Source organism: Rhagoletis zephyria, unplaced genomic scaffold (assembly GCF_001687245.7).
Source record: "Rhagoletis zephyria isolate East Lansing unplaced genomic scaffold, Rhagoletis_zephyria_1.1 Rzeph_scaffold_09022, whole genome shotgun sequence".
In the NCBI taxonomy this organism is placed as follows: Eukaryota; Metazoa; Arthropoda; class Insecta; order Diptera; family Tephritidae; genus Rhagoletis; species Rhagoletis zephyria.
The window spans coordinates 6,884-23,310 of record NW_016166101.1 but is presented as its reverse complement, the minus strand read 5'-3'; the positions used below and the strand labels follow the sequence as shown (position 1 = coordinate 23,310).

General features: G+C 37.6%; 1 protein-coding gene across 3 annotated transcripts; it reads right to left on the bottom strand.

Moving 5' to 3' along the window:
* Window positions 1-12,353: 12,353 nt before the first annotated feature.
* LOC108375499 (uncharacterized) lies at window positions 12,354-15,933 on the bottom strand. Of its 3 annotated transcripts, none has more exons than XR_001849166.1 (6): window positions 15,161-15,933; window positions 14,561-14,921; window positions 14,110-14,163; window positions 13,958-14,041; window positions 13,083-13,888; window positions 12,354-13,014 (listed from the first exon to the last, which is right to left on the bottom strand). XR_001849166.1 is itself a non-coding variant. In XM_017631630.1 (5 exons), the coding sequence occupies exons 1-5, from the start codon at window positions 15,351-15,353 to the stop codon at window positions 13,150-13,152; spliced, it is 1,431 nt and encodes a 476-aa protein (XP_017487119.1). In that variant the 5' UTR covers window positions 15,354-15,933; the 3' UTR covers window positions 12,354-13,149. The 3 variants fall into 3 exon arrangements, 1 of the variants encoding a protein (XP_017487119.1); XR_001849165.1 differs by having other exon boundaries at window positions 13,086-13,888; window positions 15,161-15,932; XM_017631630.1 differs by having other exon boundaries at window positions 12,354-13,888.
* Between the last annotated feature and the right edge of the window lie 494 nt (window positions 15,934-16,427).

The following is a 16,427-nucleotide window of genomic DNA, read 5'->3' as shown; positions in this document are numbered from 1 at the left end:
TGAACCTTGCATTAACAGACAAGTCGCTATTTTAATTTCAAAAATGCCAAATTTTGTGTTGTGTCACTTTTGAAGATCGTGTGCGATATGCATGTGGTTGGGGCTCTTACGGGACACTGTCTCCCGCCATCTCACTTGTTCAGTTTAAATAATGGAATATGATCGGTGTAGTTTAAGAACAATAGCTTTTTAAATTGCCATCTCTAAGCGATTGCTCATTAAATACCGATAGTGACGAGCATATTTACATACTGACTGGNTTTTTTTTTTATGTAAATGACATGCAATTCTTGCAACGGCTCTGCTATTTAGCAAATAGCGATTATCGAACTTTGTACAAGATTCATACATACATACATAGAAAAAAAAACATAAAATGCATCCCTTTTAACCATCCTCACTCTTTGTTTGGTGCCTTAATTGGTTGCGCCATCAATCAAGTTGCAACCGCAACATTGAAAATTACAACAAATGTGTGTTGCAATTAATCAAGTGCAATTTTCATTGATGTGGCGTGCATGAGCGGTGTAAATTGCTGACAAATGTTGCTAAAAGTCCAGATGCATAAAAACAAAAAACTAAAAGCAATATTTACTTTGTACGCATTTGCGCAGTGGCTAATGCACATGCGCAACTGTTAGAATTATTTGCGGTGCTGGGTGGCTGTACAATGGAAGAGGACAACATTTCAAATGCATANTTTTTTTTTTATGTAAATGACATGCAATTCTTGCAACGGCTCTGCTATTTAGCAAATAGCGATTATCGAACTTTGTACAAGATTCATACATACATACATAGAAAAAAAAACATAAAATGCATCCCTTTTAACCATCCTCACTCTTTGTTTTGTGCCTTAATTGGTTGCGCCATCAATCAATTGCAACCGCAACATTGAAAATTACAACAAATGTGTGTTGTGCAATTAATCAAGTGCAATTTTCATTGATGGCGCGCATGAGCGGTGTAAATTGCTGACAAATGTTGCTAAAAGTCCAGATGCACAAAAACAAAAAACTAAAAGCAATATTTACTTTGTACGCATTTGTGCAGTGGCTAATGCACATGCGCAACTGTTAGAATTATTTGCGGTGCTGGGTGGCTGTACAATGGCTGTACATTTCAAATGCGTATAGGGGTTGCAATTAGTAAGTTTTTTTTTTTTTTATTTCTGTGCTCTTAGACAAGCCATAAGTGGTCGGGTGAGTTTCAAATTTCGATAAAAAAAATGTTGCTGAAAAAATTCAATAAACAGTAACTTGCCAAACAAATAACAATAACCAACATTTTAGGCGTGGCCGAGAGGCTTAAAGCGTAAACAAAGGACATTTTGGTATTTTTTATTTATTTATTTTTTGCTTCCATCGGTGTTGAAATAAAGGTACTTTGAGCCATGCTAGATACATACATACATTCAGCAGTGACAAACAATCAGCTTGCAATTTGACGCTCACCCTGGGATGNTTTTTTTTTTTTGGCTTCCATCGGTGTTGAAATAAAGGTACTTGAGCCATGCTAGATACATACATACATACATACAGCAGTGACAAACAATCAGCTTGCAATTTGACGCTCACCCTCGGATGCTGCCGAAAGGATTTTTCACATTTTTACAAAAAAACACAGTTGTCCACACATGCATCTCATCTTGGCGCTCTTGGTATTGGTGCATGGTGTTGAATTGTAATTTGAATCTGCCGAACTGCCGAATTATTTATGATTTGTAGCTGCATATTATTTGTTATAAACACGCTNTTTTTTTTATTTCTGTGCTCTTAGACAAGCCATAAGTGGTCGGGTGAGTTTCAAATTTCGATAAAAAAAATGTTGCTGAAAAAATTCAATAAACAGTAACTTGCCAAACAAATAACAATAACCAACATTTTAGGCGTGGCCGAGAGGCTTAAAGCGTAAACAAAGGACATTTTGGTATTTTTTATTTATTTATTTTTTGCTTCCATCGGTGTTGAAATAAAGGTACTTTGAGCCATGCTAGATACATACATACATTCAGCAGTGACAAACAATCAGCTTGCAATTTGACGCTCACCCTGGGATGCTGCCGAAAGGATTTTTCACATTTTTACAAAAAAACACAGTTGTCCACACATGCATCTCATCTTGGCGCATAGTGTTGAATTGTAATTTGAATCTGCCGAACTGCCGAGCTGCCGATTTATGATTTGTAGCTGCATATTATTTGTTATAAACACGCTTAAGTGCAACTGTAGGCTGCTAAATATTTAGTTGCTGCATTTTTCAAGTACAGCACTGCTTAAGTATGGCGATAGCATCGTTAGGCATTCTAATCCTAATTGTCCTTCCCTTTGCCCATGTGTGAATTGTTGCATATGTTGCATGCGGTGTGCCATGTGTTTGGAATCGCAGAGGTAGTAGTTATTCCATAGCACTAATGGTAAACTATTTTTGTGCGCGTTTAAGTGGAAATGTGAGTAGTATACAGCATGGCTGGGAGAAATCTATTTGCTTAAGCTGTTGATTTGTTTGCTTTGCTACGCCTGCTCGTTTATATCCTTTTAAGTCAACCATAAAGTGCTAAGTTTGTTTTACTCGGGCGTTTATATCGCTGTTTTGTTGTTATATCGAAACTCGTTTTCTTTTGGTCGAGTAAGTGGTGTTAATTGATTTTTGCAACATACTGTTGAANATTTATGATTTGTAGCTGCATATTATTTGTTATAAACACGCTTAAGTGCAACTGTAGGCTGCTAAATATTTAGTTGCTGCATTTTTCAAGTACAGCACTCTCTCGCACTGCTCAAGTATGGCGATAGCATCGTTAGGCATTCTAATCCTAATTGTCCTTCCCTTCGCCCATGTGTGAATTGTTGCATATGTGGCATGTGGTGTGCCATGTGTTTGGAATCGCAGAGGTAGTAGCTATTCCATAGCACTAATGGTAAACTATTTTTGTGCGCGTTTAAGTGGAAATGTGAGTAGTATACAGCATGGCTGGGAGAAATCTATTTGCTTAAGCTGTTGATTTGTTTGCTTTGCTACGCCTGCTCGTTTATATCCTTTTAAGTCAACCATAAAGTGCTAAGTTTGTTTTACTCGGGCGTTTATATCGCTGTTTTGTTGTTATATCGAAACTCGTTTTCTTTTGGTCGAGTAAGTGGTGTTAATTGATTTTTGCAACATACTGTTGAATATTAAAAATTAAAATAGAAAGGTTGCAACCCCTAATCCGATATTTTGCAAGCGGAGAGTCATCTTTTCATTTAGCGTGACTGCTCTGTTGGACAATTCTTCGACTTTAACGAATGTCGCCTTTAGGGGTATTGCACCGCCATTTTATCTGAGAGTCATGGCCTGATTATGGCAACTTAACGTAACTTACGGCCCTCTCTTAAAAATTCTTTTAAATGGGTGTTGCTTATAATTGAACAACCGAAACTTAACGTAACGTAAAGCCACGTCGAAATCTGTTTCATTTTGATTCTCTAAGTTCTACGTTCCGTTAAGTTAAGTTAAGTTGNGGGCATGAATTGGCAGACTATCTCATCAACTGGTATGATGCTACTAGTATTTATACTAGTAGATGCTGATGCATAGCCTGACAATTGACATCTCGTAGGACATCGCAATGTTAAAAATACCAGTCGCTAACATTGAAAAAGGATAGAACGTGAACTAGTTCGGCTGAAACGCAAACCGGTAGAATTCTAATTCACAACTAGTGGCTTTCCCTGCAGGGCTACATCTTTCGCAATCCAACCATATTACCGTAGTAATGCAGAACAACAACATATGTGTTGGCCAGAGAAAAGTCTCTTGTGACTTCTAACCAGATTTGAGGTACTGTACAAACGATTAAGTGCGGTATTACGATGAGAAATAATTTACCATTTTAGCGAAACCCCGTGTGTAGCCCAGACGAGTCATGGAGGCGTTATTGCCAGAGGTTAAGATGTTGGCACGACTTTCGTGCTATTTTGGACACGGCCAAAATCGCTTAGGCGGTTACAGCGCCAATAAACATGAAGAATAAGAAGAAGAAGCATGTTTGAAAACTGGCCAGAGAGTTAGAACTTGTCTACAAATGTGTGGACAGATACTGTAGCTACAGAATTAAATTAGTTGAAAGTTTCTTCGAATACATTGACCTTGAGTGCGGCGGTGCAGAGCCACTTTGGATGCATTTGAATCAGTCTAAATATTATTAACCGCGTTGCGTTGTTTTATTTTAGTCACGCAGTAGAGTTGACTAAATTTGATTCCCATCTAATCTGCGGCTAGGCTACGATCAACAAACTCAAGGGAAACTTTGCAGTAAAGTCATTCAGTAATACATACTGCAAAATTATTGAATAAAGCACTGTGTATCAAAGAGCTATTAAGATCTATTTACTTAGAAGAGTGTGACAAGATGTTTACACTTAATGCTTGATCAGATTAGGATAAAGTGTTGTCATTAATCCAACTCTTCGTCGTCATAACAGATCTAATACAAAGAGCTTGAGATTTGAGAAAATTTTATCAGGGGATTATCCGACTTACGGAAGGTTCAAGACCAGGGCGAACTAATGTAAGAACAACCATGGCGACCTAGTAACTGATGTCCAGAATTTATGTACTTAAATTATGGAGGGAACAGTTTTCCACCCTACTGAATGCTAACAGCACTGAAAGCTGTGCAGAAGACGAATCCGAGCCCCCAGTCGATGATGACGGAGTCAATGTACCACCATTTGAATATGGCGAGGTACGAATAACAATAGCGCGCTTGAAGAACAACAAAGTTGCTGGAGCTGACACCCTGCCAGCCGAGCTAATAAGGTCAGATGAACGCATGTTCAACGACCTGAATTTAAGTGTGCTCTGTCCAATCCACAACAAATTCGCGCCAACTACCGCGGGATCAGCCTTCTAAGCATAGGCTACAAGGTTTTATCGAGCATATTGTGTGAAAGACTGAAACCCACTGTCAAGGAACTGATTGGGCCTTATCGGTGTGGCTTTAGACCTGGCAAATCCAGCTTAGACCGGGTATTCACAACACGCCAAATCTTGGAAAAAACCCGCGAGAAAGGGATCGACACTCACCACCTATTTATTGACTTCAAAGCCGCTTTCGATAGCACTAAAAGGAGTTGCCTGTACGTCGTTATGTCTGAATTTGGCATCTCGGCGAAAGTTATACGGCCGCGTAAAATGGCGTTGCGTAAAATGGCGTTGCGCAATACCACCAGCTCCGTCAGAATTGGGAAATACCTCTCTGAGCCGTTTGCTAAATACCAAACGGGGTTTTGGACAGGGCGATTGCAGAACTGAAGCGCTCAGTAACAATTTTTTACAAGAGCGTGAAATTGCTGGCGTACGCCGCTGACATCGACATTATCGGTAACAAAAACCGCGAAGTCTGCGCTGCCATTTCCAAGTTGGCTGAGGAAGCAAAGCGATTGGGTCTGGTCATCAACGAGGACACGACGAAGTGTCTCCCGTCACCAAGCAAGCAGTCTGCGCATTCGCGCCTTGGCACCCATGTCACTCTTGACAGTTATAATTTCGAGAAAGTGGAGAATTTCGTTTATTAGGGAATCAGCATTAATACCGCGCCAAATAAGAAGAAGAAGAGGCCTTACAGTACAGACCTAATATGTCATCACACTTGTTCAATACGTCAAATGTATTTACATAGCTCATAAATTTAAGTAGCTTTATGTGGTATATCTGCGCATATGTATGTACTCGCTCCTTTTTTGTTCAGCAGCTGCCGGCATTCTCCCAACTTTCCAATTTTTTTTTTTTTTGTTATACCGCGGAAGTTGATCTTATCACGTGCCGCCCATTAAATGTAACCCATTACACGAAAATGAAAATTAAACACAGCAAATTTTTAAAAATAATCTGAAGTCCATGCTAAAGCAATTAATGTCGCCAAAGTGCTGCAACATGCCTGCTACTTGCATCCTGACAACTCATACATTTTCATGTACAGGATTTCTATGCTAGCCAGGCTGATTTGTGCCAGCAATGTAAACTGTCATGCAGCTGTTCCCTCGCTCCCTTCTCTCCCAGTGTCGCGCTTTGTATGCCGTCCAATTTAAACTCCAAAACCTGCTCTTAAATTAATGGCTTTTGGACCACGATATCCTGAATAATTGTATGGCTAAGCGATTTGTAGCCTTTGTGGCAGCAACAAACAGTCAAAACTGAAAGGAAAGGACATAAATGTGAACGCACTGCTTGCTACTCGTGTGTAGGGATTGGTAAGTGAACTAGCAGCTGCTGACTCTTTTGCCACCACAGCCCTTTTTTATATATGTATACTTGTTGTTGCTGCAATTGCCACCTATTAAATTGTTGTTCGGTACATTCCAGCAGCTGTTTTTGATATTTGGTTTTGTTGACCTTGTTTATGGCCTTTTGCCGCAAAGCCAAGCGCTGCGCTGACTGGCTAGTCTTGCTTTGCTTCGTATATGTGTACATACATACGAGTGTACAATGTATTTATGTATATTTTAGTATATATGTAGATATGTACATACGTATTTACACTCCAATTGTTTAAAGTGTTGCGGCGGCCTAAATGTTGCATGTACATTGCATGTGTCCGTCCTATCCTATATGTTGTGTCCTGCTGCCAATTGCTCATAATAATAATAGCGTTCGATTCACATTACTGTCTTTGGCACAAAACCAAACCGCAAGCTGAATATCGGACTGACTGTCTGACTATATACATCATTCACTTCCTTCCCTGCTTCCTGTCTGCTGGCTTTCCTTTGGCAAACAATTGAATAGTGAAAGTCAGCGGCGCAACTTTGCCACATTGTAATAACAACAATTTTCATGTTCAAAATGTTTGTGCAACACTTCCTGCTGGAAGGATACTGCGTGAAACCCTAAGGATAAAATGTCATACAAATTGTGTCAAAACACAAATTGCCGATTTGACAATTTAATTGACACTTTTAGTCCAATTATGTTGTATTTTTTAAAGAACAGCAGTTAAATTTCAGATTAATTTGGTCATCTTATTCGCAAACATTTTGGGTTTTTATTTAGTTAATAATTTGTGCATATAGTAGAAAATGGAACACTGCGGCTTAGACGATCTTTTGTAACACGCAGATTAAGTTCCTAATTCTGTAAGGTCAAGACAGTGCCAACTTCCCCAATAAATGCTAAAGTCATAATAGATGATTTCTGCTTACTTTAGGACCGGTTACTCAATATCTGGTTAACACTAATATGCGGTTAAACATCGTTATCGACATCGTATACGACTCCATGCATACAAAAGGGAGTCGGTAACGTCGATAACTATGTTTAACCGGAGATTAGCGTTAACCAGACATTGAGTAACCGGCCCCAAGTCTTTTTCTGTCATCCCAAGGGTCGGTTTCTCAATGTCTGGTTATCATTACCTCCCAATTAAGCACCATTATCGACGTTTTCGATATCATGTATATAACATGTGATCGATAAAGCAGTGTTTGCATTTAACCGGTGCTTCTATCTCCAATTTGTGTTAACCGGACATTGAACAACCGGCCTCGTCATTCTGCCTCTGTGGACGGGGCAAATCCATAAAGATAGAGATAAAGAAAGTGACAGAGAAAAAGATAAAACTGAAGAATGAGATATGTTAGTTTATGTTAAGTTATGTTATGTTGTGGTATGTTAAGTTATGTTATATTATGGTATGCTAAGTTATGTTATGTTAAGTTATGTTATGTTAAGTTATGTTATGTTATGGTATGTTAAGTTATCTTATATTTTAGTATGCTAAGTTATGTTATGTTAAGTTATGTTATGTTATGGTATAATATGCTGTGTTATTCAATGCTATGTTATGTTACGTTGTTCAATGCATTTCACCTCAACTAATCTCTTCAACTCTCAGTTCACCTTAACTCACCTCATTTCATCTCAACTCAATTTGCCTCGCCTAACTTCAACTCACCCGAACTAATGTTATTTCACCTAAACTCACCTTATTTCACCTCAACTCTTCTCACCACAGCTCAACTCACCTTAATTTTAGTGGTTGTATTTCAACCGCTGGGCGAACACTAGTTCATTAAAATTTTCTTTACTCTGCCTGTGTAGATATCAAGAAAGTTGTGTTGTTCTGTGACTTCGTTCCATAATATTTTAACTTGTTCCGTTTGTTTAACTTTTTTTTTTTTAAATGGATAACTTAAAAGTAGCTCTGATCCAGTACTCCATGAACTTACAGGATTTTACACGAACTTGGCAGGAAGTTGCAGGAAAAATGTTCCCGTACTCCAAAATCCTCCAAAATCCTGTAAATGAGAGCGACTTTTGGAGAGTTGTGTAGAGAATGAAGTTGCAAGATTTTACCCGAACTTTTTCTTCTGGTAAAATCATGAAAAGTGTCAAGCAATCACTGGTTGACGTTTTTACAGGAAAAATGGTTTTTTGTTCCCGTACTTTTTGTTGTTACTCACTTTTTACTCTCACTTCAGAGAGTAATTTTGCTGTTTGACAATTTTACAGGATTTTTCACGAAAAGTATTGGATCAGAGCTAGTATCTCAAGTGATGTCTCGAAGGATGAGAGGGATGAGATAAATGAGGATCATATATTAAGTATAAACGATTAAATAAATTGTCATTTTATAATACAATTAAGTAAAGCAGACATATTTTCTCATTACAAGAATTTATTGGAAGCAAAAAAGCAGTGTTATCCTGAAACAATGCTAATTTTGGAAAATGGAGTAAAGATTCCTACTCAAGCTATAATCGATCAAATAGTAACACGAATACATAATGATCCGAGCATCAGGAATAGAGAATTTTTGAATCCCATCGTGTTACCATAGCTTGGCGCCATTCAATTATCCTCCCTGTTGAACCACTTCGTGTCGCTGATATATCTCTCATCTTGCGTCGGTATTTGAAACCTCCCTTAGGTTGGGCGGAAACGATGAACCCAGATAACGCAGCCTGCTTCTACGCAGTGCAGGACGTTTACATAGGAGATGTAAGGCTGTCTCCTCCTCTCCGAAGTCCTTACAGCTTCCGCAACATCTTCGGAAAGGCGCGCCGTGTCCTTATGCCTGCTTACCTATTAGATAGTGCCCAGTTAGAGCCTCCACACCATTAGATATAATCTCCGTTCTAAAAACGAGAGAGTGGGTATACCCTTTCGTGAACGCTTCCGTTCCCAATTTCATTTCATTTCAATTAGGCCACATCTGCCTGAAAATTCGACAAGCCGTACTTTGACTTCATCGTTCTTCAGCTTGTTTGTATACAAATTCACTAAGTACCAGCTTTCAAGTGGAAGCAATGCGTTCTTTATCAGGAAGAATCTGCTTGGTCGTGCCTTCCATTGCAAGTTCACTCTATGTCCCTATGACCAGGTACCCAAGTGAAGTGAAGTCTGCTCTGTTTTGCCATCTCCTGTAGAGATAGGCGGCAGCTCAGTGCTATCTTTGAGTAAAACTTGAAAGCGCTCAGAGCTTTGAGTGCAGCCTGGCGATCACTAAAAATGAAGACGTCTCTTCCTATCATTTCGGTTCCAAGGTAAGCCTCCATAGTCTAATAACCTAAAAGAGATTTTCAGAGGGTTTCATAAGGAAACAGCTCCTCCTACCTTACCGTAGATAATAATACTGTGTTAATATCTTCTTTACACTTCTTCCTGCTTGGGATTCTTGTGTTGAAACTGTCTTCCGGAATGAAGCAGGCTTCAGGTTGCCATGGGGATGCCTCTCTTAATCGAAGAGCAGCGAGCGCTGCCACCTGCTGTCCAGCTAAATCTAAAATAGCGATCAGAGCATCGTTTGCCCCTTGGTGAGTAGACTGAGGTTGACCCTTTTGTCTAATGCAGACCACCATACGATCACTCCATACAGGAGGATTGGTCTAATGACTGATATAAATATCCATTAGCAAATCTGAGCACTGAGGCCCAATCTCTTGCCTATGGCCCTTTTACAAGTATAGAGGACTAGAAGCGAAGCCTCCTTACAATGCTGGACTATATTTTCCTTCCACTTCAGCTTCTCATCTAAAATAACGCTTGGAAATTTGACTTTTGTAGCAAGACTTAACCGGACGCCGTTTATCTCCGGTGTAGACCGAAGGCATTTTATATTTTCTCGCTTAGGCCACAGCGGCTGGACCACCGGGATGAGCCTAAGGTGCTTGGGGTTAATATGTGAGGCTTTTCCGGCTTTTGGAATATAGACGGCCGAGTATACTTTCCCAAGGAGGTGAAGGATCCATCCCGCTTTTGTAAGCAAACTTTCGGATTAGGAGAACTGGAGGGAATCTTCTGTAGCCTGACAGTTTCGGAAAACTCTCGATGCCACCACAGAAAATTTTCGCCTATTCGCCTCCCTCAAAGCTTTTTTATAAATCCGGAGTAACCGCTTGTACTCCTGCCGTTCAACCTCACAGCTAAGCCTTTTGGCCTTATTGAATGGCTTCCTGCAATATTTGCGAAGTGAGTCCCGCGACCACCAGTGGGGTTTACCTTTGCTCCACGGTTTAGGGTGAAGGTACGACGGACCTATGGTACCTGAGTAGGTCGAGGTAAATACGTTGATCATGTTTTCTAGATCCTCGGTACAATTAGGTTCTATGGGGCTAAGTTAAAAAACGTCTCTTCAGATAGCTTGTTATAATAACTCCAATCTGTGTTTTTTGAGTTTGTGCATATTGTTGGGCTCGTTGGAGAGAAATTCAATACTATCTCAATACAGCTATGGTCAGAGAGGGAGTGTTCATTCAGAACCCGCCAACTTACAACCATTTCAATTAAGCTTTCACTGCATAGTTATGTCTAACGCTTTCTTACGGTTTTTAGTAATGAAGGTGGGCTCCCTACCTTTATTACATATAAGTATATAAGTGGATTGGTTGTTAAGAGGTAGTTGAAAATTGGCTGACCCCGTACTTGGTCACACAAAATTTCGCAATGTTGAATGAGTAGGGTGCTCCCGAGTCGTACGGCATGTATGCTGAAACCAACACAATGAATGTGCTCTCAAGCTCCCAAAGTGTTCAAAAACTTTGACTTGAAAAATGAAGATTTGGTTGAAAAATGAAGATTCTGAACTATTTTGAATAATAAATTCCAATTTGGCACTCCTGTGCGCTGCGGTGAGTGGTTAAAAGTAGGTACTACCACTCCCTAGCATGTGGGTTTTAAGTCATTCTCACCATGTTTACCATTGAAAAATTAATATTTATTTCAATNAAACTTCAAAAAAGTGCAACAAATTTTCACCTAAGTTTCAAACTTTTTTCTCGGAAGTGTTAGAATTTTTTTGAGTACACAGTTTTTTAGCCACTGCAATTTTAGTCTGATAATGTGCAAATTTCAAGTGGCTAAGAATTACCGTTAATTTTTCAGAATTTTTTTTGTCGCATTGGCTTCCATATAATGAATAAACTCAATTTATTTGTATATGGATGAAAACCGCAACACCTTTGGCGAAAAAAGTTCTAAAAAATCAACGGTAACTTCTAGCTACTTGAAACTTGCAGATTATCAGACTAAAATTGATTGGGCTATAAAACTGTGTATTCAGAAAAATTCAAACACTTCCGAGAAAAAAGTTTGAAATATAGGAGAAAATTGGTTGCACTTTTTTGAAGTTTTCTACAAATTGTTACACTTGGGTTTATATGGGGTTTGTTAGAGAAAGAACTGTATTTTAATTGAAAATTCTCAAAAATAAACAAATAAACATAAGTTGCACACAATATCACTTCGAAATGGCGTGCTATAGATATGACCGATACTGTATGTTAACATGATTATATTATTATATATAATTCAATAATATTTTTATTTGAGAAATTTAAATACAAACTTAAAAGACCGCATACTAATACACATTTCTTTTAAAATGGATCAACCAGTCAATTTTGACTTCAGATTCGAATTTAGCTACCCCAAAAACTCATGAGTAATGTAGTTATAAGCAATTCTTATTATTAATTTTAATATAAAAACTTTTTCTTAAGATTTTAGACGCCACATTGGATCGGACATTTGGTTTTTTGTCATTTTGTCTTCAGATTTAACGACATCGAAAAAACCCCTGTGAACCTGAATTAATATGCGTATTCATGGAAACGCGTTCATGTCTCGTAACCGCGTAAACCTCGTATATAAAACGATTTTCCATAAAAAATTAAGTAAGTTTACGAGGTTTACTTGGTTACCAGCCACTTAAGCGTTTAGATGAATTGCCCTAATGTGAATATACTAATTTTTTAAATTGCGGGCTTACGATGGGTATCAAATATCACTGTGCGAATGGGGGATAACAATCCAACTGAACATAGAAAGTGAAAGCAAAACATTCTCAGCAAGATTTGTACACTCACTGTACGTCGTTAACTTATAAATTTTTCCAATTAAATGAAATTATTTATTGAACATACATAGTACATAAAAAGTTTGAACATCTCAATTTAAACTCCGATTAGTATGATACTATACTAAATATAAGAATAGAAACGGCATATGTTACCTCTGCTGCAAGAATGTCATGATACAAAAAACCAAAAGCTCGAGAAAAACGGCTTTAAAATTCACTGTTTACAAACGCACATTTTCTTCAAATGATATGTTTATAATCGAAACCACTATGAAATTTCTGCAGTAAAGGTACGATACAACCTGGACTTGAAGTGCGCTAAAGTACGCCAGCATATATTTAAATTAAGTCTGTGAAAAGGACAAAAGGATAAATTAATATACATATGTGTGTATATATAAAATACATAGTTCTAGCTTATATAATACAACCAATTTTCCATTAGTTCTTTTTCTATTTTTAATTATATCAACTCATAAAAAAGTATTCGCTCTAATTTAGCGAATATACATATGTATGGATATTTTACGAATGGCGAATTTCTCATTTTACATACTTCTGTCGAAATTGCAAATCCTATTTATAAAATGCAGATATCGCCACATTATCATTAAAGTTTCATCCAATCAGTTGATAAAAATAAGAATCTCCAAAAATTTCCTCATCATTTATAATGTCTGAAACGAGTTATAAATAATTTGGCCTTTTAAATACAAGGCTAAATCCAATTGGCGAAAAAACCTACTACCTTAACCGCTTTATTTCTTCATTTACTTGTTTGAAATTTCCATAACCTCCAGAGCATCCAGCCATCACGGAATAATGAATTCTTGAACCTCAATACCGGGACTTTCGACTGTTAGTATACTATTTTCATTTGCCTTATCCGTGTGATCAAATGAAATTGCATCTGTAATATCGTGTTCATCTTCTATAGCACTTATGGTTTCATCTGAATCATAAGTTATCAACTTGAAAGCAGCATCCATGTCACTGCTCACCTCATCTCCATCATCACACATCTTTTCTACTGCAGTATTTTCTTCCTCTTCTGTACTACCATGCACAGTCGCCTCATCAACGTTCTCATCGATCCTTTCAATTTCAAACATATCATTTGTAATCATTTCATTATCTAAATCATCAACGGGCTGTTCTTCTGTTTGATTTCCATTTTTTACGGTACTGCTTGGAATTTCTTTATCCGCGTCATCTTCAGTTTCATCGATTTGAATTTTCTTCATTTGGCACCACATTTGAATGGTGCGCACACCAGGTAACGGATAATTCTTTTCCTTTAGCATAATATACATTTTGGGGCTAGTCCTATATAGTTTAATGGACATCTTAATATCTTCTTCATTCCAGCGTTGGGTCTTTCCACTTTTTATCATTCTAATCTGCTTAGGAGTGAATATCGTTTGCAGTTTCTGCTCCAAATTTCTTTGCTCGAACTCGGCTCTCTTAACGCGCATCTCCAAAGCAGCTTTTTCCTTTTCATATTTAACTGATGCCAATTCTAATTTAAATTTATCCTGTCTTAGCGTTACACTGCAAAATATTTGAATAGATTTTTTTAATATAACATTCTATCTAATCCATATATTGTACGTTACTGACATTTGCTGTTCCAAACGGGTGGCTTCTTCTAGCCTCAATTTCGAGCATTGTTGCAAACGTTGATTTTCAGTCTTAAGCGCTTCGCTGTTGGAATTTATACAAGTTAATTGCTTTCGCATATGTAAATTTTTTTACGTATGCAGTACACTTACATTTTCTCTTCCAGAAATTTCGTTTTCAGTTCTGCATCTTTCTTTGCCGTTTCACTATAAAAAAAAAAACACAAACTTACTGCATAAACATAAATAGCCTGCAAATCAAAGTTCCAGAAATCTTTCGGAGTATCTCATTTCTGATACGATTTTTTACGAATCTTTAAAGAAAATTATATGAAGTGGCGACACGAACTCAAAGAAATTACTGTACGAGAAATTAAGAAAATTCTCAAAAAATTCTGCAAGAAATTCTTTACATGGCAGCATTATTTTCACTGATTTACCGATTTTTTGCGAAATTTCTTAAAAAAAAATCTAAGTATGACAGTTTATTTCATTTTAGAAAATTTTGCAAGAAATCAGATGAGATCTTTAAGAATTCTTAAAAATTTCTCTACAATTCAGAATACTCTGAAAAAATGATTTGCAGGGTATAGATTCAACTAACACTTTGTTTTCCAAGTAATCTATTGTACAGTTCAGATCACGAGAGGGTGCAGTCATCAACGAAATGGTAGGTGAAGCATATGTTACTGGCGTGGTGTGGCACAAAGCTTTTGCTGGTTTATTTAAAGCCTTTGGCAAAATATATGCGACCTTAACTACAGGTTTCGCAGCGGTAGATGATTTGTTCTGCGTTTCAGCCTCTGATGTTTTATGCGAAATGGCTGCTGCTTTTGTTGAAGTCTGTGGTAGAGTACTACTTTGTGATGGCCATGGCTTTTTCAGGGCTGTAATTAAGGATGCAATCTGATTTTTCTTAACGGACGGTACAGCACCCTTTTTAAGGTAGCGCCATCTTCCGAATCCTGTAAAATAATTTCGATTAATCAAAGCATGATAGTTTATTAAAAATTGAGAAATGTTCCGAATGGTGTCTGCTAGTTCGAGGCTATGGAGGCTGGTACAAAAAAAAGAAGGGGTGTGCCACCAGCTTAAAAGAGGAAAGACCAAAGAATTCAATGGGATGCTTCACTTTCTTCTCCGACTACAGGGTTCCTCGAACAAACAGATACTTTTCGGAACCCAACCCCCAAAATTTACATACCCATTTCAACTTTTAAGCTTCCTTCATAATCATCTGGCAGAAAATGTTCACTACAAACTTTTGCATTTCTGCCGACTGCTTGTTCGCAAAAGTCCGCCCATTTTTGGAACAACTCTTGGTTGTTTGGGAATTTATGAAAATTTATTGTACTGTCTTTGATAGAGCTCTTGCAATATAGGACAGCGCACTTCATATTAATAGATGCGTATCAGTTTTTTTACCACCGCCGAATAAAGAAAAAATGGATGCGCTCTGTCTGCGAATGCCGTAAACAAAAATCCGATAACTTTTCCTAAGGTAAGATGCCTTTGAGAAGTTTATGTCAATTTCGAATATATAAATTCTCCGAGAGGTGTTATGATTCCACCAAGATAAGCTCCAATATCAAGAAATCCAACAATTGCAGTGATAAAAAATAACAAGAACGATTGAAACAACACAAACGACGAACAGACTAAATATGGCAAAGTCGACGTCGACTTTCGACCAAAATCGACTTTTTATTCCTGAATTTTATATTACGTTCAGACCGACAACGAAAACACTTTGAAAACGAGTTTAGGCATTTTGGGCTGAAGTCTGTTGATACTGGTTGTTAGTGTTTTCGTTGAGATTTCTTACATATTTTGCATACAGTTTTGCCACACAAACAAAACCAAAACACTTCCCCCTGACATTCTTCACATTTACAAACTTTAACATTCATTCCTTTTTTACCTTGGCCAGCCAATTGACAATAAATCCGAAATGGCGTATTAAAGATTATAAAATATGACTTCCACTTCGATAGATAATCGAAAAAAACCAGTGAANAAGGTAAGATGCCTTTGAGAAGTTTATGTCAATTTCGAATATATAAATTCTCCGAGAGGTGTTATGATTCCACCAAGATAAGCTCCAATATCAAGAAATCCAACAATTGCAGTGATAAAAAATAACAAGAACGATTGAAACAACACAAACGACGAACAGACTAAATATGGCAAAGTCGACGTCGACTTTCGACCAAAATCGACTTTTTATTCCTGAATTTTATATTACGTTCAGACCGACAACGAAAACACTTTGAAAACGAGTTTAGGCATTTTGGGCTGAAGTCTGTTGATACTGGTTGTTAGTGTTTTCGTTGAGATTTCTTACATATTTTGCATACAGTTTTGCCACACAAACAAAACCAAAACACTTCCCCCTGACATTCTTCACATTTACAAACTTTAACATTCATTCCTTTTTTACCTTGGCCAGCCAATTGACAATAAATCCGAAA